This window comes from Heterocephalus glaber, unplaced genomic scaffold, assembly GCF_053883595.1.
Source record: "Heterocephalus glaber isolate CG9 unplaced genomic scaffold, H.glaber_assembly_v1.0 deba00001444, whole genome shotgun sequence".
Lineage (NCBI taxonomy): Eukaryota > Metazoa > Chordata > Mammalia > Rodentia > Bathyergidae > Heterocephalus > Heterocephalus glaber.
Window position 1 is genome coordinate 8,765,532 of NW_028258297.1, and position 24,805 is coordinate 8,790,336.

The 24,805-nt window shown below is 55.0% G+C and overlaps 1 protein-coding gene across 4 annotated transcripts in view; it reads right to left on the reverse strand.

Moving 5' to 3' along the window:
• Cacna1i (calcium voltage-gated channel subunit alpha1 I) overlaps window positions 1–24,805 on the reverse strand; it is a 92,831-nt gene that overhangs the window by 48,165 nt on the left and 19,861 nt on the right. The window contains exons 3-5 of one of the 4 annotated variants that reach the window (XM_004845564.3): window positions 17,912–18,023; window positions 17,446–17,579; window positions 2,601–2,698 (exon numbers count right to left, since the gene is read on the reverse strand). In XM_004845564.3, coding sequence (XP_004845621.1) covers window positions 2,601–2,698; window positions 17,446–17,579; window positions 17,912–18,023 — 344 coding nt within the window. Of the gene's footprint in view, window positions 1–2,600; window positions 2,699–17,445; window positions 17,580–17,911; window positions 18,186–24,805 lie in introns of those variants that run through there. The other 3 variants (XM_087213858.1, XM_013072517.3, XM_087213859.1) reach the window with 3 other exon arrangements.

Below are 24,805 nucleotides of genomic sequence, written 5' to 3' on the forward strand. Positions count from 1 at the left end.
GCCCCGTGCCCCCTCAAGCCTCCTCCCGCTTGCACATGTCCCCTCGCACTGCTGTTGCCCGCTCGCGTGAGACCTGCTTGGAGGCTCACAGCATAAGCTCCCATGTTCTCAGCGCCCCTGTGTGCAACCCTCAGCACCACACACAGCCCTGCAAGGGGTCGGGCCTATGGGCTCCATGGCCACGGGTGTGAGTGGTGTGTATGGCTATCTCCTGAGGGACAGAAATGGGGAGCACTGAGGGGGGTCCCAGGAGAGGCAAAGGCTCCTGCTCTGCACCCTCACTGCTGTGCCCCCCACCCTAAGTCACCCAGGCCAGCCTGATGACTTCCAGACCCCAGCAGGGCCCAGAGGCACCGCCTCCATCCATTTTCTGCCCAGCCCCCACATTTCTCTACCTGCATTCCCCAGGGGGTCCTCTGTCGCCCCCATGCCATTCGGTCCCCCTGCTAACCTCTCCCATGGCTCCCGTGGCCCTCGGGCACACAAGGCCATCATCGCTCAGCCCCATCCTCTCCATCCCGGTGCCCCACACCTGGGCCCTAGCCCTGCCCCTGCAGCACCCAGCTCTGGGCCTGCCCGCTGCCCAGCAAACCCATAGGGTCTGGCGGGTCTCAGCTCAGACTCCACCTCCTCAGGGAGGCTCGGGTCACCTAGCCAGTCCCCCTGTCGCCCCACCATCACTGACTAAGCACTCAAAGCACAAGATGGCTGCTCCCCACACTTGCTGGGTGTCCACACTTCAAATGTGTTTTGGGGTTGCCTTCTGACCACCTAGCACCATTCTGGGTGCTGAGCAGATGAAGCCCGCCTTTTGGCCCATTTCTCAGAAAAGGTAGGTGCGGCACGAGAGACAAGAACATGCACAGCTGGGGGAAAGCTCTGGTTAGAAACTTGGTCCCTGCCATGGACCTGCTGTGTGACCCTGGCTGGTCATGGCCCCATCTGGGCTGGTTTCCCTGTTTGTTAGGTGGGGAAAAGGTGGTTTTGAACCAGGGAGTCTCTAAGGAGCCTTCTAGGATTGCGGGGGATGAGAAGGACAGAGTGAAGCTGCTCCACCATGGCCTCTCTGGATGTCCCTTCCCTGGCCCCCGAGGTCAGGCTGAATAGCTCCTCTGCTCCCCCGTGGTGCTGGCTTTCACACCTCCCTGACCTCTCCTCGCACTGGAGTTTCCTACCGAGTCAGGGTGACCCTGTATGTGCCGCCTCGAGACCTGGCTCCAGGTCCCCTCTGCAGCTGCCCCACCTGAACACAGTAGGAATCAGGCCACCCTCTGGCCCCAGCCAGCTCCGGCCTCTTCCTGATCACCCTGCTCTGAAAATGTCCAGTCCAGGCTTTCGAGGCCAGAGTCAGGCCAGCGCCCCCGGGCAGGGGCAGAAGATGGCAGGGAAGGGGCCGAGTGGGAAGGAGGGCCGGGACTGGAGGCTGTGCTGACTGTGCAGAGGGGACAAGGTGCACCCGGGAAACACAGGCTCAGGCAGGGAAGAGAAGCAAGGATCTGGGCCAAGCCAGGCACAAGACAGACAGAACTCTGTTCCGATTGCTGCCCTGCCTTCGAATTGCCGTGTGACCTTGTGGGACTTAAACTCTCTGGGGGTCACACAGGCTGATGAGGGGATTAAATCAGACATCGTTTTGCCAAGTCCCCAGACCACGGTGGGTAGGTGGATGCTCACACAAGTTCCTGTCCTCCACTAAGGGGTGGAAAGGCCCCTGCAGCCAGCATCCTCCTCCTCCCTCTTCCAGTCCCCAGGCCACTCCTGACACGGGGCAGTGGAGGAACTGAGGACCTAACTGGCCCCTGCAGCCGCTGCTCCCTGGCAGTGGCTCCTCAAATGGGTGTCTGGGTCTCCAAGTCTGCTTCCATCTCTAAATTGAGAACAGCCCACCCCACCCCACCCCCAAGGCAACTGTGAGGCTCACAGACCCAGAGATCCAAACAGGATAAAGCTAGGAAGACATCAGGGCTTGTGGTAACAAAATGACCTCTCTTAACACTGAGATTGAAGATGGATGGGTTAGATGGAAAGAGGGAAGGATGGATGGATGCATGGATGAATGGAAGGGTGGGTGGGTAGGTGGATAGATGGATGGATGAATAGATGGGTGGACGGATGGCTTAGATGGATGGGTGGGTGGGTGGATGGATGGATGAGTTGGATGGGGAGCACGGATGGATGGATAGATGGGTGGATGGAAGGATAGAAGGAAGGAAGGAAGGGTAATTAGATGGGTGAGCAGGTGGACAGGGAGAGGGTGAGTGGTACATGGTCCTGTAGGTGGGGTGGTGACAGCTCAAGTCAGCACAAGTAAGGGGTCAGGACTCTGCCCCAGTGGGATGCATCCTTCCTTCACACTAAGCAGCTTTCTGCATCCCTGTGCACCCCTGGAAGTCTCAGAAGTCCACCCCACAAGGCACTTTTCGTTCCTGAATAGTCAAAGACTCCCCAGGGTGCTTCAATCCAAGTTATTTTGAAACTCAGGTTTCAGGGCCTTCACACCCAAATACAATTCTGTCCTGGCACAGCAAACTCAGGAGTGAATGAACCTGATGGCCAGGCAGGCCAGGGCCAGGGGTCGGGGAAAGGGAGGGGCGACTCACTGGGCACACGGTTGATGGCTTTGAGGGGCCTCAGGACACGCACAGTGCGGATGGCCGACAGGTTGATGTTCTGAAGGTCCAGGGAGTACTCGACCATCCTGCGGAGAGAGGGGCAGAGTGAGAGACAGTGCAGATGTGACCCTGCAGGGGTCTCTGGCCACCCGGCCCACCCACACCCACTCCACCTCAGACTGCGTGGCCTCGGCCATCTCCCTGGGCCTCTGTCTCTCTCTGCAAATGGGCCTGGTGACAGACACTACCAACTGTGGGGAGGATTCCAGACACAGTGAGGCCAAGGGGGTGGGAGAGAGGCATCAGCCCCACTGCAAGGCCAGCCCTGGGCCAGGCAGCCCTAGCCCTTTAGGCCTGTCCACCTGATCCCAGCCTGTGTCAACCCTGACTTCTAGAGCTTCTCCCCACCTTGCCGGACTGTCCTATTAGACCCATTTCTGAGAGGAGAACAGAGGTGCTGAGGGGCCCCCAAGCCAACTCCCCAGAGATTGTCCATGCCAGTCACATCAGAAGCCATGCCGTGAACCCCTCACTACCCCCAGGAGCCCATCAAGCCAGGGCCCAAAGCCCTGATCTGCAGGAGAGAGGACAAAGCTCAGAGTGGTGGCTTTCTGGGTCCTGGGTCACCTAGAAAATGGATAGGCTGAGCTTGGAATCCCACCAAGTCTGGCCCTGTGCCCCTGCCATGCCCTGTGCAGGTCGGGAGGCTTGGGCTGCGTCCCCAGGACATGGCAGAAAAGTACAATGCTGTACTTCATGGGTTCTCAGGGGCACCTGCCCCACTGGATGCCAGCCTTGGGCTCCCTGCACTCCCAGCCCGGGACTTTTGCTCACCCTGTCCCTTCTGCCTGGAAGGTTCCCCCATCCCTGTCCAGCTCATGCCTGAGCTTTCCTGTAGGTGTCCTGGGGGCCTCAGAGCCTCTCCTGGGGAGAACCCCCCTCCTATGAATCCCAGCCCCCAGGACAGCCCTCACCCTGGGAGCACCCAGGCAGGGAGACAAAGGCAAAGACATCAGCCCCTCAGCATTCCCCTGGTCCCTCCCCAGCCTCCCCAGGGAGCTGCCACACCCATCCATGTCCCCCAGGCGGCAGCCTCCCCAGGGGGTCTCCCGTAGCCATCTTTGGGGACCCTCCATGTTCCCCTGTGCTTCTACCAAATCCTACCTGCCCCCTGCTATCTGGCCCCCACCGAGGGACAGCCCTCCCCACTGGGCGAGAATCAGCAGCTCTCCCCTCCCCACTGGGCTCCACCAGTCCCATGTCAGCATCAGCAGGAAGCAAAGGCTGTCCTCACCCACCGCCTGCAAACCTGTCCTGTCCCACCCCCTCCTGCCAAGTGGAGAGTGATTGATTGAGCAGAAGCTGCTTTGCCTGAGGTGCCCCATCCCGCCCCTGCTTCTCCTCACCTGCACACAACCGTCTGTGCGCGCACACACACACACACACATATACACACTCACTCCTCGGACACCATCATGAACACATGCACCCTCCTACCCAGCTCAAATTCAGACAGGGGTGACCCAGAAAGTGACAGACTAGAACCTGAGACAGAGACCCGGGGGACTGAGGGGGTTGAAGACAGGGCGAGGGTGGAGGGGCCCAGGGGCCACAGTGAGGGAGTGGGGCTGGGTGAGGATTCCTTGCGTGGGTGTGCCAAGCTGTCATCTTTGAATTTTGTAGAAAGAGCTCTCCAGGGAGACGCGTGTGACAGAGGCGCTGTGGGGGCAGCGTGTGGAAGCACTTACAGGGGCTCACTCCGACACACGCACATCCGGGGCCTGGGGAGCCCCTGCATAGGCACCCAAGCCTAGCTGCACCCCCCCACCCCACACACAGACCCTCCTCCTGCACCCAGGTCCCTGGATCCTGCCAGGCATGGGCACCACCTCTGGCCCCCAGGCTCAGGTGAACTTTGCTGGGCATGCTAGGGTCTCCAGCCCTCACCAGGCCCATCCACCCATGTCCTGTGTCCCATGGCCCAGAGGGGATCCCGCCTAGTGTTGGCAGTGCCCACTGGGGCTTGCGCCCAGCCAGCAAAGCTCAGGGTAACAGTGAATGTGTGCTTTGCAGTGACTGGAAGCCAGGTGTTGTCCTGATGACCTCCCTGTGTCGCCGCCGATGGCCTGTATCACACCATTTGAGGCCCCCATTCAAGGGCGTCCCACTTCCCTGGCCCTGCCCCAATGTCTCATTTAGCCCCAAACAGGACAGACCCCCAGTCACAAGCCACAGCCACACGCAATGCAGAGGTCTCAGGATGACCACTGGCTCTCCCTGATGCCTGCCCCACGATGCCTGGGGCCAGTGTCCCTTTGGGCCGGGGGCGAGGCTGCCCTGCCTCAAGCAGGGCGTCTCCGTGAGAAGTGGTATTTGCTGGCATTCTGTGTTTCTTCACAAGGGGCAGTGGGGAGTGGCTGGCCCAGGGGTCCTGCATGAGAAGCAAGCTGTGACTGCGTGTCGTGGAGGCCCAGGATTGCCCAGGTAGTGAACATCTCCCAGACTCCACCTCGCCATGCAAGGCTGATGCGACTTCAGGGCTCCTGCCCAGACTGGTGACCCCTGCAGAGAGGACCTGAAACAGTCACCACTTAGCAGTGCACCGGGGACTCCCAAAGGGCCTCAGAGTCTGATCAGATCCATGTGGGGCAGACCCGGAGCCCCTTTCCTTCACTCCAGCCCTAATCTTTCCAGGGTGGAAATGCACTTTCCAGAGTCTGCTGCAAAAATTCCCCTGAGACCTCACTGGTTGCAGCCCTCAGGTTTCCCAATGAAAAGTACCCCCTAAGGAAAATTTCTTATAGAATTTAGTGTTGAGATCTTAGCTCTGAGCTTACTGGCAGCCAAGTGGAAAGGGGAAATGAGATGTTACTAGATACTAAGTCCTTAGAGCCGGAAAGATCTTGACACTGTGGTTCCTTCCAGAGAATCCATCTGCCTAAACACATCTCCTAAGTCTTCACTCTCTCTCCTACATTTCATGACCCTATCGGGGGGCTCTGCTACTGGTTGAAATGCACACGGTGAACAGGAAGCACTTCGTAGGTGCACAGTGAAGAAGCCAGTGGTTCTCATTCCTCTCTGACAGGACAAGGACAGGAAAGGGAACACTGGACAAGAATGAGGAGAACCCAGGAAGACCGGGAGCTGCCAGCTTACCTCTGTCCTGGGAACCTTACCATCCTGCTGGTGACTTGTGCCAACAACCCCACCCTGACACAGCTGCTGACAGCTGAGCCACCCCTGTCCCAGACTGTGTCACCAGCCCTCTCACCCAACAGCTGCCGCAGCCTCCCGCCTGCCCTGCCTCCTGCTTCCTCGTCCCCCTGCCATGCGCACTCAGCACAAACACTCTAGAAATCCAGTCTGTGTTACTCTCCTCCTCTAAACCCTTCAAGGCTCCCACATGCCCTTAGAACAAAGCCCAAGGCCCTGACCTCAGCCTTCGAGGCCTCCCAGTCTGGCCTCTACACACCTCCCCAGGCCCTGTCCCTACCAGCCACACTGAGCTCAGCCTCCTGCTGCCCTCAGCCTCCCTCCAGGGAGCCTTTCTTCTACCTGTACTGCGCCACTCCACTGCTCCGTTCCAGCTCCCTCCAAACTGCTCTTACCAGGAGCTGAGCGGGAGCAAGGGCATGGGGACAGGCATTCACTTGGGAGGCGACTCCAGGAAGCACAGGGAGGGAGGGGATGGGGGGAGAAGCCAAAGGAGAGCTGGTCACCGGGAGGTCACCTCATGGGCTGTTGGTGCAAAGGCACCCAGAGGCCCTGAGCCTGTGCAGATGGGGCCTCAGAGGTCGAGCCTCACAGGGTGGAGGCTGGGGTGACATCAGCTGGTTGAAGGGAGGAAGGACAGCTCCTGTGGAGCTGGTGACCGGTTCTCACCAGCCAGGAGGGAGATGGGAGGCTGCCAGAGGGCCGGGAGCCGCCTGCTGTGGTGGGTGGGACCGGCTGAGGCAGCGCCCCCCATGCGGGGCAGCCCCTGCCCATCTACCTCAGGCCTTCACACACCAGTTCACACCCACACACGAACAGCTGCCCCCAGCTACTGTGAATAACGCCTCCCACTTTTGGCCCAGGCCACCTGTGAGGAAAACACCATCTTCCCCTCCTCCTCCTACTCTGAGGATAGTGTGGGCCCTGGGTCCAGAGAAAGGCAAGGTAAGGTAGGGGCCACTGAGTGGGTGACGAGCCACCCAGCTGACTTCCCTCGGGCCCCAAACAAGACATCACTTTCTGGAGTGAGAAATTAATTCCTAATTACACACTCACCTTATCACGAAGCTTCAGTGCTAAAAGTCTAAAAAAAAAAAATCAACAAAACCCCCACTGCCTCCTGCCAGCTCCCAAGCACCTAATTAGGTAAGTAATTTGGCTTTAAAAGGAGCACTTCCGTCCTGGAACCAGCCCCGGAGGAGAGGAGTTGAGCTCAGTTCCCTCTGGGGGCCAACGAGACAGGGCTTGGTGTGGCTGTCCTGAGTGGCAGGCAGGTGACATCGGTTCTTGGGGCAACCTCCCTGGTTCCTGCCGCAGGGCCTCTCCCCCACTCCTGGCTCCTAGGAGGTCCTGGAGGACCCAGGCTCTGTCAACTGGTGGACACCGTCCTGGCCGTCGGAAGGGTTTCCAGAGTACTGACACACCTTCTCCCATGTCACCTCCCAAAGTCGGACTACAGCACCTGCTGCAGAGAAGGAAGCGTAGGCTCAGAAAGTGTCCCCGTGACACATTCAGGTTTAGAGGGATCCAGGAACTGTGTGAGCCACCCTTCTGGCCCTGCTTCATCCCTCACCAGCCCTGCCACCTTCAGGCTCACTAGCAGCTCTCTCCGCTGGCCAGGTGACCAGAAAGCACAAAACTCTGAAGCCTCAATGTTGTCTAGCTCACACTTGCCCGAGAGTCATGGGGCGTTGTATCAACCTCCTTCAAGCAGTCAGAGCTGAGGAGGCTACGGCAGTGAGCTGTCACGGCTCTCTGACCTCAAGCCCGGCACTGGCCGGCACGCACCCAGGGATCAGGGCATCTCCAGCTCCGAGAGCACCAGGCTGTCTCAGCCTCCCTCCTACCTGGAGCACCCTTCTGGCTTCCCACTCCCTGGCCCTCCCACAGTTGAGCTCCCCTGCCTTTCAGTGTCCCCTGTGCCTCTGAAGCCACCTCAGCTGGGAGGCGAACTCTGTACATGTCCCTGTTCCTCGGGGCTGTCTCTGATTCCAGCTGGGCCCCCAGCGCCAGGCCCAGGTGGGCTTCTTATGTGAGGCTGTCAAACAAATGACTTAAGGGACAAGATCAGGAAAAAAAATAGCTGGGAGGTGACAAGAGGAGACATAAAATGACTGAGATCCAACATCTTTCCAAGAAATACCCCGCCCAGGGGATTCTTTCTGTGTGTTTTGCCGATAAAAATATAAAAATAGGGTGTTGCCTCAATCTTTGCCAGGGACCCACGGGGGCTTTCTTAAAATGTGATTTAAGATGTAGCTAATGGAAGGGAAGCTGAAAGGCTGGGAATCACAGATCATCTGTCAGGAGGCAGCTGGGTGATGACTCAGGCTTGTGTTGCTTGATAGCCTTCAATAACATCCTGGTACCCAGCACATAGTAGGTGCTCAACGGAGAGAGGGGGGAAGGAAAGGATGGAGAGGATTAAAGAATAATGGCACTGACCCATGACTTTGACCAGTACCCTAGGGTTTATGGATCATTTCAGTCATTGCTACATCCTGAATGTGTGTCCCCAAAATTCCTATGTTGAAATGCTAACCTCCCAGGAGATGGCACTGGCGCAGGGTCCTTGGAGCCCTGTGGATTAGATTAGCACCCTTCTAAGAGAGACCAGAGGGAGCCCACACACGCCCTCTTCCTGGGAGATGCATCTACGAGCCAGGGGCCCCTCCTTGTCCACACCTGGATCTTGGACTTTCATCCTCCAGAACTGTGAGCAATACATTTCTTTAGCCAGGCCTGGTGGCACACACCTGTAATCCCAGCACTCGGGAGGCTGAGGCCGGAAGATTACAGAGCATTCAAGGCCAGCCTGGGCTACACAGTGAGTTCAAGGCCAGCCCGAACTATATACCTGGCTCAAAAAACAAACAAAATAATAATAATAATAATAATAACACATTTCTTTAATTTATAACCCACTAGTTTATGGTATGTTAAACAGACTAAGACACCCATAGTTGACACCCACAAATCCTACCAGCCCAAGAGAAGAGAGGTCGTGAAGCCCGCTTGACTGATAAGGAATCTGAAGTTTGAAACCAAGTTGGGTCAAGTTTAGAGATCAGGGGGCTCTCAGGGGGATTTGGAGGATGAATGCTCAGTTGGTCACAGGGCTGAAGGAAGGGCTGCAAAGACACCAGGCAGGTGGGAGCCAGGGCAGCCCCTGGGGCCCCGTGGCAGGAGACCCTGGACCTTCTCCCTCTTAGGCCCCATCTCAGTACAGGTCACCCTGAACTCATCCTGAACGTCAGACAAACAATAAGTAGCTATTTTGTTTATGTCCTCATACCCCTTGTGATGTCTGCCTCCCCCAAAAGTTGGGACCAGGTGGGCTCAGGTGTGGGAATCAGATAGTGGGCTGGGGGGAGCACTTCAGGTTCTACCAGATTTGGGGGGAAATGTTCCTCTCAGGGGACTCACAGCCTTCTGAGAGTAGGTGAGGCTTCCCAAGTCCTCAGGGACAGGCCAGATGGAATATTTTGGCCCATGAAAAAGTGACATTCCTCACATCATGAGTGAGCATGGGCTCCGGGGTAGGCGTACCTGAGCAATTCCAGATCCTCCCCATATATAGGCCATGTGACCTGGGGCAGACTCTCTCTGGGCCCACATATCCTCATCTGTAAAACAGGTGTAAAAACCCTAACCTCTTGGGTCTATGAAGTGATAACACCATTAAGAATGTAAAGGAGCCCAGCACAGTCAGTAAACATTAGCTTCTGGTATACCACTTAAGCAGCGATTCCTCCCTGACCAAGCTCCATCCTGTACTCCAAGGGAAACCAGGCCTGGGTTTTCCCACTTCATCCTCCCAGGCTAGGAAGTGTCTGGACCAGGGCTGACCTCACACCCTGGCAGGGGTGGGCCTTGACCTAGGTCTGGCCAATCAGAGCTCTGAGTCACCCCAGCCCATCATGATTGGCTCAGGGATGAGCACATGCCCCAGCTCAGCCAATCCAACTCCAGGAGGCTCATTTCCTCCCTCATGGAATGGCTGGGATAAGAAAGGTGTCTTTCTGAATTGCAGGAAGTAGGCTGTGAGCCTGGACCTGCCTGCTGCCACCCTCCTGTGGAAAAGAAAGCTCCAAGAACACTAAGTCAGCAAGGAGAATGAGCAGATATGTGGGATGGGAGTGTGTAGTCTGATGATGTCTCAGGATCCTGAACCAGATGGTCCTGAAGCCAGAGACCTCCCGGCTTCTCACTGAAAGAGAGGACAGACTGCCTTCAACCAGATCCAGCATTCCCTCCCATAGAGCTGCCAGAGTCCTGCCTGACTCATGCCTGACTGGTGTCTGGCTCCTCAGCGCATGGCCTAAGAATCTCTGGTGACTGCCCCCATCCCCCACAGTGGCTAGCATCCTGTTTCCATGGAAACAGGCCTACACAGTGACCATCACCCTCTCCAGCCCTGCCCCACATGCAAATGAGAAAAACATTCATATGAAGATTCCCACTGGAACTTTCCCAGGTCCAAGCTCACCCATCATAGCTCAGCTTAACAACAATGACTCTAAACACCTTCTCCCCATTGCTCTCAAGCGCCTCGCACAACAGACAGGAATCCAACATGGCCTGGAGCCTCCCCCACTGGGCCCAAGACCCAGGCTCTGGCAATTCCAAGCTGATGACTTTCTCAGCTCTGTCCTCAGAGGGCAGATGGACCTGTAAAATCCAGGAGAAATCTGGGTACAAGCCAGCAGGTGTCCTGGGCCTCCTGTCACCTGCAGTGGTTCCCTGATCCCCTCCTAGAGCACAGAGTCATGCAGGATGAAGGCTGATCCCAAAGGATTCTGGGAAGAGCCCCCAGGCATGAGCCTATGACCCATGAACATGGGTGGGTTGCTGGCAGCGCCAGTGTCCATGAAGGTTACACAGGCTGGTGTTTGGTTCTAGATTTCCCAACAGAGCACAGCCCAACCGGCTCAGACAGTGCTCCAGAGGCGCTGAGCAGGAGCCGCAGCTCGGTGGGAGGGTGGATGAAAAAACTGAAGCCCAAGAGAGGAATGTGGCAACTCCCAGAGTGTACACCCTCTGTGCACTATCTCTTCTTCCCATCCAGTCTGACCCCAGAGAACAGCTCTTGGTCCTTTCAACCAAGTTCTACCATGTTTTCTACTTCCTCCCCTCCCTGCCTCTAAGGACAGCGATGAGACCCAATTCTGGCCATATGCACTGGAGAAAGGGAAGAATCCGGGAAAGAAAATGCTGTTTTCCTGATCCGAGTGGACAGGCACAGCTGGCGTGGCCTCATCTCTCTTCACCCTTCCTTCTGCTTTCAATTTGGATTCGACACCCACAGCTTCAGCCGCTGCCACTTTGTGACCATGAAAGGGCCTGGAAAATCCCAAGAATGTCAGCCCACAATACTGCAGGCTGTCGTAGTAACCACCAACCTGGGCACTTGTCAAAAAAAGATAGCAGGGATTGGCTAGTGCCAGTGTTGGGTGGCTTTTCTATGGCTTGCAGCCAGCTGCATCCCTAATACACCCAGCAATTTACACAGAACCAACTCCTAGCTCTGTTCTTGGGAGCCTGTGACCTTGGGCAAGCCACCCTGTCGCCAAGTGGCATCTGTGAGGTGGACCTGACCACAGCCCTTCCACAGCCCATGTGCCGATTAAACAAGATGGTATGCAGCTTTGCACCTCTGGGAACACTCCACGAACAGTGGATGTTCCTATTTTCCTCTCCCCCTTGGATGGTGCCTAAGAGGATTCAATTTCTTTTGCTTTTTAAAATCCCACTGATGGGACACTCTGGACAGAAGGAACTTGCAGCCGGAAACCGCAGAGGGGAGGTGCCTGGCTGATCTTTTTAGAAACCTCTAGTCTTGGACTGAGAAACAATTCTTAATGACTTTCAGCTTTCTGAAAGCCAGAAGAGTCGGAGTGGAGAAGCTGTTTCTACATGCGCTTGTTAGGAGATCCGTCTAGGGTATAATAAACCCCGACCCTGCCTCTCCTTCCCACCCTCTGGCTGGGGAGCTGTTACTAAGGTTTCTATGATCTTCGTTTGTTATTAATGACCAGTCTTATACAGGGTCCCTACTCTTGTTAACAAAGTACTTCTGCTGTCCTGAGAATCATTCAGATACTGGACACAGATGCAGAATGGGTCCTTCCCAGGTGTCTCCCCCTTCCAGTGGTTCCCACCTTTCAGTGCTCCGGATGAGGGACTGCCACAAGCTGGCTGCTCCAGTTGTGACCCTCAGAACACGGCATCAGGGTCACCTGGATGTTTGGTTGGAATCCAGATTCCTAGGCTCTGCCATACCTGTTGGCTCCAGATCCCTGGGGTGAACCCCAGGAGTCTGCATTTTAACCAGTGCCCCAGGGACCCTGTTGCTCCCCAAAGTTTAAGGAGGATGGAGAAGGGGTGAAAGTCTGTGCATGCTGGTGGGGGGCTCCCCACCCTGAGCTGCACACTTGTCCCTCAGGACACTGTCTCCCTGATGCCATCACAGCTGCAAATTTTCAGGGGCTTTCATGTCGGGAGCAATGCTACATAATTTTAGGGTAAAATCATTTCGTTAGTCTAGTTCTCCTACCTACACCCCCGCTATGGAATTCCGAGACATAATTCCATTTTGGCCTCCAGTCACAACTGAGACCTCAATGATCCGATGATGCTGTGATTCTCCTGGACAAGAAACATCCTGGGAGCTGAAAACATCCTGGGAAGAACAAACATCTACTCAATTTCTCATTGTTCTTGGATTGTTACATCTTGTTTACCTGGATTTACTGAACTCTCTGCAAGTCATTTGTTACATTTGTTTCTCCCAGTGTACTGAATTAAAGGTGCGGTAAACTGGGGGCTTTTGTCTTTGCCACCCAGAGCAGCACTGATCAGACCCAAAGCTCAGCTTCTTTCCAGTCTCATTTTTCTACCTTGCCTGTAATTCCCCTTGAGCTGCCATGGCTCGCAGGAGTCTAGGACTTAACTGCAGAGGTTCTAGTAACGTCCCCTTTCCCTGTATCCTACACTTCCAGATTCAAGGGGCTCCTGTCCCTGCGCACATCCACAGCAACCCCCAACCATGCCCTGGACAGCCTTCCCAGAGACCAGCATGGGAATTCTCTGGGAAGCTTTTACCAGAGGCATCCGGGCCCCTCCCACAGCAGTGGTCATCTCAGTTTGGGGGCTGGGGAGGAGGTAGAACTATCAGCATGGTACGCTAAGGGAGGTACAGAAACGAAGCAGAGCCCAAGTTCAACAAGGACGTAATTGAATATTTCATGACCTCCTAATGGACGAAGGCAGGGAAGTGCACCTAGGTGATAAGGCCGCAAAGGGATTCCATTTCACCATAAGCGTGATGACAAGACAGTGGCTTTGTCATGCCCTGGAGGAGTGGAGTGTGGCTGGGCTGGCATCCTGGGCTGAGCACACACTGGAAGCCAACTCAGAGAGTGGCTGGATGGAATGCCAGGAGGCCTTGGAAGCTGAAAGTAACAGCAATAAACACCAAGGCTGGCGTTTGTGTTTAAAGAAATCAACTGCTTCTATCCCAGGGTGAAGAAACCTGGGGGTGTCAGGGCACAGCTACTCGACACAGTCCTGCACCTCACAGCCCATTCCCTCTACGCCATAAGCCACTGTCCTCAAGAGGCCAAGATCTCACTCCTCGGCTGGGGACAGGGACAGCAGGATGCAAAGCCAGCAGGGGAGGCCGGGGACTTTTCACCTGAAAGGTCTGTCACATCTGTCCCCTAAACTGTGTACTCCATGAGGTCATGAGGGCCCTGTCTTGTTCATCATCACGTCCACACTGCCTAGCACAAGGCCTGGCATGTCCCAGGTCCCAGGTCCCAATGCGTGTTGGCTTAGTGAATAAGTACATGAATGGTACCATTGGGTGGGAGCCACCGGAAGACAGATTCCAGGTCAGTGAAAGAACTTTCCAGCAGGCGATGCCATTCAGCAACTGGTGGCCTTGGAAGGTAGTGAGTCTCTTGCAGTTGCCACATGCCAGCAATTAAGCCTTCCATGACAGAGGACACGGAGATGGAGGCTGTGACCTCTAAGGAACCTTCCAAATCAGAGGTTCTGTGTCACCCTGGGGAGCTCAAAGAACGAGCCAGTCATTTGAGGGAGGGGAGAGGCAGGGAAAAAGAAAACATCCTCAGGATGTCAGGCCTGTTACTTCTGGAAACAGAACAGTGGGATATGGATGACCCACTCTGGGGACAGTGGGAGCAGAACCAGGGGGCTGAGCTCTAGGGCCCCAGGTTGTGACTCACCATCCACCTATGCTGCGCTCCACTCGTGCTATCCTCTGACACAAGGGATCAGGAAGACTCTGAGGGCAGGTGTAGATCTGAGTCCCCAGCATCGAGCACAGGCCAGGCACCTGCGCACTCATGACTCTAACAAAAAAGGCTCTGTGGAACCTGACCCCCTCCCAGGCAGTGACACCCCTGTGGGGCCCAAAGTGGAGTGGAGATCAGGGCCCCTTGTCGGAAGAGTAAGAATGTGAATGCATAGGTTGCAGCCCCCAGGTCCCATCACACCCACTCCATGCCAAAGACTGAGAGATGACATCAAGCTGTGACCTCCTGCAATGCCGAAGCCAGCTGGCTCCTCCCTCTGCGCACCTCAGAGCCCCATGGTCTTTATAAACAGGATCAACAGGAGGAAGCACTAAGCAACAGAGGAGGTGCTTTAAATCCAAACGCGGGAGTGGGGGAGGCTTGCAGGAGGCAGAGGGTGGAGCCAATAAAACAAATGACTTCTCTAGGACAGGAGTTATTCATTCTAAAATTTGGAAATAAGGCAAAGGGCAGGCAGTATTTCTCACTGTCATACTGGACCATAATTTCACAGACCTATCTGCAGATTATTTTATTATCTAGGGGACTATACCTTCACTCAGTTCACTATTTCCTGTTAATTAAAGGTCTAGAAGCCATGAAATTACATGTTAACTTGTAGATTTTTATCTGGCAGAGATGCACATGATTTCTGCTCAACAGAAAAGAGCTTTGCCCTCCACCAAAGGCTGTGGTTTTATTATCTGTAGGTCATTAACCAGCTTTGATTCTCACCTCACTCTCTGCCCACATTCTTTCTCCGATGCCTGCTTGCCTAATTCTACCGGTCCCCTCCTTAATGAGCTGAATAAATTTGCAACACATGTTCACTCTAAAATTTGTGGAAAGGTCATTTTTTTTTTAACTTTTGGAAATTACACTTTGACACAAGGACTACCAGAATCAGGAAGGAATTTGAAGAAGCCTAATTAGTATCCAGAAGGAGATCTGGGTAAATACTGCATCCATAAAACAAGAACAGATACAAGCTGTTCTGAAAAAACAAAAAACCCAAGGACAGAACCAGGCATAATGACGCACACACCTGAGATCCCACCACTCAGGAGGCTGAGGCAGGAGGATCGCTATGAGTTCAAGGCCAGCCTGAGCTGCATACTAAGACCCTGTCTCAAAAAACAAAAACAAGCAAACAAAACCAAGGACAAGGAAGACAAAGAAAAGCAGCTATTTCCTCTGGGAAAGAGTAGGCACAAGGACACTGCTGGGAAGGTCACTGGTGACTCACAAAGGGGGCAAAAAAGCCCCTTAAAGAGACATGTGGAGAAAAGGTAGAGAAGGGACTCTTCTAGAAGGAGAGAGTAGAGAATGGGTAACAACCAAAGAAGAAATAACAAGAGCCAAAGGAACACGTGAGTCTTTGTTCTGTAAATTCTAGACCTGCCTTGGAGAAAAGTCTAGGCCCTAAAGGTGAAGAGAAATCTCAAAAAGCTTTTAGTGAGGAAAAAGCCAGTTCCCTTTCCAGAAATCAGAATCGGGCCTGCTCCAGACCCTTCAGTCCCAAATCGTCCATTTGCAGGGCACAACACATGCTGAGTTCTAAGGCAGAAAAGCCATGACTTGAGAATCAGGCAGACACGGGAACTGCCCTTCCCACTCTGAGAGCAAAGAGATGTATTTGAACAGGCAAGACTGAAAATGACACTGTCCAATCTCCCTTTCTTTAAAAAGCTATTTAAGTGTGTTCTCCAGCCAGACCAAAATGAGAACACAAATGAACCTGACCAAGGGGTGACGCAGGATCCCGGAGCTATCTGAAGCTACCAACCTTCCAGTGAGACCCAGAACCTTGTGGACCACGTGGCTGTGAGACCAAACAGAGGTGGTAGGAAGGGGCGCTCGGAAGGGGCAAGCATTTGAAAACACCAGTGAGACACATCATCCCACCTCAGCACAGATCTATGGATTCTATGTGCTGCTTCATTCTAATGATCAGTCTGCCTGGAATAAAAGACTCCTAGAGAGGTACTTGGACTGTGAAAGTGGGTTAACCGATTGAGGAGCTCACAGCTCATAGGGCTGTTAGGAGGTGGGGCCTCCATGGAGGAAGCGGGTCTTGGGGGTGTGACCTTGGGGACTGTATCTGGTCTCTGGTCCCTCCCTTCTTATTCCAGAGCAGCTTTCCTCCAGCATGCCCTTCCACCATAATGTTCCTGCCTTGGAGCCAGTTTGCCATAGACTGAAACCTCTGAAACCATGAGCCAACATAGGGCTGTCCTCCGTTAGGGTTCCCGTGTCAAGTTGACCAATACATTCAGCACATACTTGGTGGGATACTCTACATCCTGATCCCCTCCTCAGCCATGTGAGGGCCACTTTCCCTTCCCCATCTTGTGGCAGTGTACACACAAGCACACTCATGCACACATTCACATACACTGAGATCCATATGCATGAACACACACACACACACACACACACACACACACACACACACACACACACACTACTCGCCCTCTTGGCCTCAGGACTTTTTTCTTCCGTCCTCACCCCTGCCATACCGCCCCTTGGCTGGGCATGGCTAGTGCCAGTTTGTCCTTCAACCCTTGCATATCACCTCCTCAGGACAGCACCCAAGCCCCAAGTCCCCACCCTGGCTTAGTCAGGCTCCTGGGTTAAATGTACTCAGCAAACCACAATGTTCTGCCCCCAGCAAGCCCTGGTCCCAGCATGGGAGGATGAAGCCACAGCGCAGCCACCGGATCCTGTCCCAGGCTGTAAGCTGGGCAGCAGCGGCCAGGCCTGGTTTTCCCTCCTTCTCTCTTGTCGTGTAGGAGGGCACTAATACTGGATAAGGACCACTTTGCTCCAGGTGAAGGATCACAGCAAGGCTTGGTGCAACCAGGAAGCAGGAATGAAGTGCAAAACTGTGCTGAGCCATCACCTGGCCTTTCTGTGACTGTGCCAGGAGTCACTCTTCTGCCCAGGCTGGGCTCACCTCCAGCTTGCTAGGGATCCGGATGGTGACCATGGCATTGACAGCTAAAGCGTACTGGGGCTCATTGTGACATAGCTACTTTTTCTACATTCATTTTAAAGATGAGGAAACAAAGGGTTAGAGAAGCAAGGTGGCTTTCTCAAAGTCATACAGTGAATTAATTAGCCTAAAGCAGAGCGGAAGCAGTCCCCACCGGTAGTGGAAAGAAGGCAGTATCTGTCTGTCCTGGCCTAACCTCCAGGGGGCGCCATTCCTCCCCTTCCAGGCCCAGAGGCGCCCGCAGTACCACACTGCTTCCTCATTGTCATCCCAAGCTGACCTGTCCGTGCTCACCACCTACCCAGCCATGACAATGAAGAAATCCAGCCGGTTCCAGGTGTCCCCGAGGTAGCACTTCTTGCCAAAAATGCCCAGGGCCACCATCTTCAGCACCATCTCCATGGCAAAAAAGATGAAGATGAAGTCATCAAAGACCTGGAGGGCAAGAGGAAGAAGGCAAAAGACACTGTGAGGCTTCAGAGCAGGACCCAGAGGCTGGAGCCACAGGTTGAGGTGGGGACTTGGGTGTGGACAGGAGGGGCCCAGGCCAGGGAGACTGCAGGGGCACTGAGGCCCAGAGAGGGGACAGAGTTGCCCAGGGTCATATAACCCATGCTGCTGCTCCCCTAACCCAGGGTGACGAGAGGGAACCCCAGTCGGGCCAGGACAAGGGCTTTTCCCATATTGTCCCTAATAACCACCAAGCACAGGCCTAGCTAGACCGGGGGCTCATGGTCTCTCTTCCAAGTCTCCCTGCAGCCCCTCACCTGCAGGATCTTGCAGCGGTCCGACAGGCAGTCCATGTCGTCGCACGGCTGGTACATGCCCAGGGTCACGCAGTTCAGCAGGATCACCAGCATGCTGACACACTCAAACCATGTGCACACCAAGTCAAGGACACAACGGGAGACCGCATGGGGGGGCTGGGGTGCACTCGGGGATGTCCTGGGTCTTCCCCTTCCCACCCTGCCCCCTCACAGATGGGCCACACCCAGCCGGGCACCTGACCCCATCGGGACACCACCCACAGCATCCCCTCCCCGCCCGGCCTGAGAGGCCACAGGAAGGGGGCGGTTGGCAGGGAGCTGCAGAGATGCCCTACCCCCACTGTCGCGGCCTCCCTTCTCTGCCCCTCTCCACCCTGACCCACCCGCTCCAGCTCTGCCAGGCCTGCTCGGGAGCCTGCAGAGGGCCCGGCACTGCAGCTGAGGCTGCTTGGTTGCCCCATCCTTCTCCTCTGCCATTGCCACCCGGGAGCGAGCTCACAGCTACACTCTGGCTGCTGCTCCCAGACTGGCCCCAGCCTGCACCAAGCCAGGACTCGGGCCCCCTGCAACCAGGGGACCTAGGCACAACCTCTCTTTTTTAAATTAAATTTAACTTTTTTGAGACAGTTTCCCTACGTAGTCCAGGGTGACCTTAAATTCACTATGTAGCTCAGACTGGCCTCAAATTCTTGGTGATCCTCCTGCCTCAACCTCCTGAATGCTGAGATTATAGGCCAGTGCCACCATGCCTGACTAGGGACAATCTCTTAACCCAGCACAGGCAGGGCCTCAGGGTACTGGGGAACCAGGATGAGGGCTCCTTCCTACATTCCAGGGCCCCTCCCCACAGCAGCACTGAGCAACCAAAGCCACAGGGGTACTTCCCTCCATCCTGGCATCAAGCTGGAAGCCCTCAGCACACTGCAAGGCCCCAGCCCCTGCTTCCCCTTCACCCCACACCTGGCCTGCCCCCAGCTCACATCCTCCAGCCTCACTGGCCTCCCGCTGCTCCTTGGAGGCCTCGGGCACACAACTTCAGGGCCTTTGCACATGCTCTCCTCGACCTGGAGATGCTTCCCAGGCCCTGCAGTGCTGACCCTTTAACCTCACCCTGCCCGTCTCCACTGATTTCCTCCACCACAGCCTTTCCTGTCTTTCCATCTCTCCAAGCACTCAACACTGAGGCCACAACCAGCAATTCCTGCTGACATGGTCATCATCCCTGTGCACTGCTAGACCCCACAGTCCAGGGGACAGGGACTTTGCATTCATGGCTTTAACAGTGACAGGCACCTTGTAGGAACCCAATCAAGGTTTGTTGAGTAAACATGTCGGGCTCTAGGTTCCCCCGGGCTCTTAAGTGTCTCTGAGGAAACTTCAGTCCAGCCGGCAACTCGATGAAGTACACTCACAACCCCAGCCAGATCCCCTCAAGTGGGTGTGCCCCTCCCCTGCCGGGAGACTGACCTGGTTTCTGAGCCCCCCCCCCACCTTGGGATGCTGCCTTCTCTGTGCCTCTGTCCTTCCTGTTCCCCACCCCAATGCCACACTCCTGCCACAGCCTGTAATTAATTTCAGTCTGCCAGGGCCCCCTTCCAGCTTGAGCACTGCTCCAGCGGCAGCTTCATCATTAATTAACTTTTTTGAAGTTCAAACGTTCTCATTACCAGCAAACGTCCCCTGTCCCTCCCACTCCCCCACCTCGCACTCCCTCTCCTTCCAGCCGTGTCCTCCCTCGGTGCCTCTGCCCTTCCTGCAGGTCCCAGCTCAGAACCCACCCAGCAGGGTCTCATGGGAGCCTGATAGCCCTGCTTCAACCTCTGCAGGTCCCTGAGCCCAGCAGGTCATCAGGCCCATTTCACAGACGAGGAAAACGAGGCTCGGGGAAATTAGGGGCCTCTCCTGGGTCAAAGTCTGGAAGTAGCAAAGCTGAGATTTATCTCAGGCCTGCTGGACTCCAAGGCCAGTGCTCACCTCCATGACATCCGGCCTATCCCTGCCCGGGGCTTCCCCTTCCTCCTGGACCTGGCACCACCCTCCCCTGGTCACTAGCTCTGGTCTCTGTAGCCACAATGTGCCAGGCATCAGCAGGCACCTGCCTGGGCCCACAGAGCTGGGAGTTTGCAAATATCCCTGCATCAGTCCCTCCCACCTGCTCGAGTGTAAGCAAGCCCCACTCACAAATGAGGAAACTAAGACACCAAGGGAAACAGATTTGCCCAAGGTCACCAGCTGCAAAGAGCCTCAGTGAGATACAAAAGCAGAGCTGCTTCTTCTGCCCCCAAGCTAGTTTGTCATGGCCAGATTAATCCACCTGGAAAGCGGCTCTGATTACTCCAAGCCTCCCAGGGCTCCTGCCACCCCTGAGCCTGATGCCATGGCCCTATAAACTCTGACCCCGAGGAACACTTCTGGTCTAATCTCTCGCTGGCTTTGCCATGCACTGAACTTCTTGCTGTCCCTAAGCACTCACTTTCATATGTGTTTCCTTCCCTCTAGGCAAACTCCTATTCATCCTTCACAGTCCCATCCAGCCTCCCTTGAAGCACCTTTTATCCTCCCCACAGCAGTGCTCAGCCTGCTCTCCGGAAGTGCTCCCTTCTGCCGTGGTCCCGCAAGCATCACAGTAACAAACTTGGCAGTCACCATGACTACTGTACACCAGGCACCCTAGGGACACTAGCTTAGCTGTCACCACAGTCCACTGGGGACAGATGAGGAAACAGGCCTAGGGGGCTGGTGTGACTTGCCCAAGGCCACCCAGAGCCAGGACTGTCTGGCTCAAAGCAGTGCCTGGAGGCTCAAAGCAGAGCAGGAGGGAGCTTGAGCCTGGGAGTCTTCAGTGGCTCCGGTTGCCTCTGACTGCAAGGCTCAAAGCTCCAACTGGCATCTGAAACCACGATGTTGGGACCCAGCCATCTAGGACCTCGCTCCTGTCACAGCCCTGCCAAGACCCTCACAGAGCAATGGGCCCAATCCCTACCGCAGGACAGAACATGGACAGAGACCAATGCAAGCCCCATAGCAGGCCCCACACAGAAGCGATGCTCAGGAGGACACACTCCCCACCCCGGGCTGACTGTCCAAACCCACACAGAAGCCTGCCTCTGCCCAAAGGCCCAGGCTCCACATGCGGTCTCTCGCTCTGAACAGCCACACGGCGGTCACTCCAGCTGATTAGATCCCTGACGGCAGCCATGAGCATCTCTAAGGAGCACAGATGGAGAAACAGATCAATGGTGATCCAATCGATACACTTTCCTTGGCAGGCAAAGCCATCCTGGATGACTGGCCTCAGGAGAAAACCAGCCCAGGGCCTTCAGGGGACTGCAGGGCCCTCCCAGCACTCCAGCTCCCCATTGGCAGAGCTGCCCCTGGGGGAGCCCACCCAAATGGCCTGGACCCTCACCGCATGCCCCAGCCCCGTCCCCCTCCCCAAACCCCTCCCCAGTGCCTTCCAGAGTCCTCAGAACTGGCCCTAAGAGTCAGGTAGGGACTTAATGAGCATATATTGAGCACCTGCTGTGTGCCAGGCACCAGGTTAATGATAGTAATGATGGCAATGATCGCAAACATTTCTTGAGTGATCTTGAGTGTTTGTTTGCCAAGGAGCTGTCTAATCAACCTGCATGCATTATCTCATTTAAACATACAGCAAACACAAGCCACGGAGCAAGAGGTCAGCACACAGAGCCCAGGCAAGGGGAAGTGGGGCCCGGGTCAGTGGTGAGCATGGCCATCTGGCTGTGGCCTCGCTGGGTATCCAGACCTGTGTGGCATCCAGGGGGCTAGGAAGAGGGACATTCCAGCCCCTGGTTGGGTAAGAAGGAAAATTTACAGCAGGAAGCAATGGTGACCTCCAGGTCCCCAGCCAGCAAAAGGCTAAGCTGGATCAGAATACCTAACTCCACTCTACACCCTGCCACAGAGTGCTGAGAAGGCCAGGGGATGGGGGGTGGTCACCAGGGAAGCCACCGTGCCAGGGGCCCGCTGGCACCTGCCAGGTCCAGATAGAAGAACGAACAGCTGCAGGGGCAGTGCCTGATGCCTGAGCGGCTGCAGGGGAGCCTCCTATCCAACAGCCAGCGGCCAGCATGGTTACCATGGAGACCACCCCTCTTTCAGGCCTAACAGGCAGGGTTCTGTGATGGGGGGGGGGCTCCAGGAGGCAGGTGGGGGTGGGAGTGCTTGGTTTGGCGGGGGTGGCCAATTTGTTTTTATTTTTGTCAGATCTGAAATCTGATCCATTTCCCAGGGTATGGCTCAGTTGTCTAAATAAATCAAGTGGAGGAACGGGGAGGAGGGCGGCATCCCCTGCCAGGCGATGCCTCTCCCGAGCTCTCCCTGCACCAGAGGGTGGGCAGCACAGGCCTGGAGCCCTCAGGGGCCTTGGGTCCCAGACTTGAGCCAGTACTGTGCTTCTTTGAACCCAGCTCCACAAGCACCTATGCAGCGCCTACTGTATACCTGGTGTGTGCACTGGGGTGCTAAGACTGACCAGGCTCAGCTCCCTCCCTGGAGGTGGCTGGAGTTATCCTATGCCAGGATTAGTGGGGAGGTAACTGTGCTGCATTCACTGCAGTGACCCTTCCTACCGCTTCAGGAAGTCCTGTGTTCTGGGCCTGGGACTTTAAGAGAAAACTCATTCATTTATTCAACTCACTCATTCATTTACTCATTCATACAACTAATCATGAGCAAGGACTACCCCAGAAAGCTGCTCAGCAGCATCTACCAAAGCTCACTGTAGCCAGGTGTGGTGGTACAAGCCTGTAATTCCAGCACTCAAGGCTGAGGCAGAAGAATCACTGCAAGTTCAAGGCCAACCTCAGCTACACAGTGAGATCAAGGCCAGCCTGAACTGCATAGCAAGACCCTGTCTCCAAAAAAACCCTAAATAAATAAATAAATAAATAAATAAATAAATAAATAAAGCTCACTGTAGACCCAGGCTGGGAGCCCACAGGGCCACCCCAGGGCACATATCCAAGAGACACCAGCATTTGCCCCCCAACACCCGCAGTGCTCACAGCTGTGGTATCAGTAATGGGCCTCACCTAGGAACCACCCAGAAGTCATCAACAGAAGAAAGGGTAAGGCAGACATCTTCAACCAGGGATGAGTTCGCCCTCCCTCCCCGCCCTCCTGCCTTGCCCCTGCCGCACTTCTTAGAGTCCCCATCACATGAGAACTCATTGATTTGGCCGAAGTCTCTGATTCCCAGATGCCCGGGACAATCGTGGTCCCCAGTGTAGACAGCCGGAGTGGGGGAGGCAGCGGCGAGGAAACGGGGCTGCCAGCCTGGAAGAAAACGCAGGCGGACAGACCTCGGGAAGGAAACTGGCCAACAAGAAGCTCTGGTGCCCCTGCCGCAGCCACCCTGAGGGCCAGGGCCAGGCGGGTGAAGGCCCGGAGGCCTCAGAAGGGAGCGAGACCTTCATCGTACGGAAGCCCCGAGGCAGCTGGGGAGAGACTTCTGCCCTGTGGGGATTTGCAGCTCACCTTCCCCTCCTAAACTCCTTCTCCTCTCCTTTTCAACGTCCGACACTCATTTATTCAGCACCCTCCACTTTGGCCACCCCTGTACCTGCCCAAGGGGGCTCTGGTGGCTGAAGCCACCAGGAGACACTTGCTGGAGACACAGAGGGAGTGAGGGCAAGACAAGGGGTAATGGCATTGTCCCTGGGCTTCCCTAGGACCCGTCCTCCATCGCACCTGCTCCTGAACACACACCTGCACACGTGCCCCCCCCCCAGCCCTGCGAGCATGCGCACACGCTCAGCTCTGCGCAGATGCGGTAGGCGCATGCACCCTGCTTACTCTCCTCCTGGCCGCTCCAGGCAGGCTGACCTCCTCCTTCTAGGACACGTCTCTTAACCTTTCCTATGCCTCAGCCAGAAAGCTCACGAGCCCCTTCTTAGAATAATGTTTTTAACACATACTTTTTTTTTTTAAGCTTAAGAATCGAAAAGAAGACAGTTCTGTTAAAATAGTTATCAAAAAAACATTTTTTTTGAGATTGGGATCTCCCTTTGTAGTCCAGGGTGTCCTTGAACCCACTATGTAACCCATGCTGGCTTCCAACCCACCAAAATCCTCCTGCCTCAGCCTCCCAAATGCTGGGATTACAGATGTGCAGCTTAGCCATCAAAATATTTTTAAAACAAATTTTTGAAAAATATACATGCCTTGTTATCAACACAATAAATAACAAGATCCAGCAGTGGGCCTGACACCATGTGACAACAGGTCACCATGACAGATGTACAGGATTTTCTGAGAGCTCTACAATGGCCATGAGGTGACATGAAAATACTGGTGATCTCTACAGGTAACAGTTGTCAGAGTTGCATTTAATACCACCGTGGTTTGTTACTTCCATTTTTGAGAGGAAAAAAATGCTATGCAGTATTTTAGCCAAAGGTCAGTGAGACAAATATGCCACTTGCCCCCATCTGAATTCAAGAATCCCAGGTTAAGACCCCTCTTCCACAAACTCTCTCCTGGGGCCTAGAAGGTACTCTGAGTCCTTGGACTGGTCCTCTGTTTCGTGGGCTCCATCCTTTATGCGCCAGGTCTCAGCCAGCCATAGTGGCACACACCGATACTCCCAGCTACTCTGGTGGCTGAGGCAGGAGGATCGCAAATTTGATCACAGTCTGAGCAACTTAATGAGACCCTGTCTCAAATTTTAAAATAATACTCTAATAATAATAATAAGCACTGGGGATGGAGCTCAGTGGTAGAGCTCTTGCTTTGCATGCATGAAGCCCTGGGTTCCATCCCCAGCACCAAACAACAACAATAATAATAATGCTGGGTCTCCTCAGACACCCAGCTGCCCCACCCCATCCTGTCCCTCCTCTCCCTGACCCACAGCCCCTTCTATAGCTC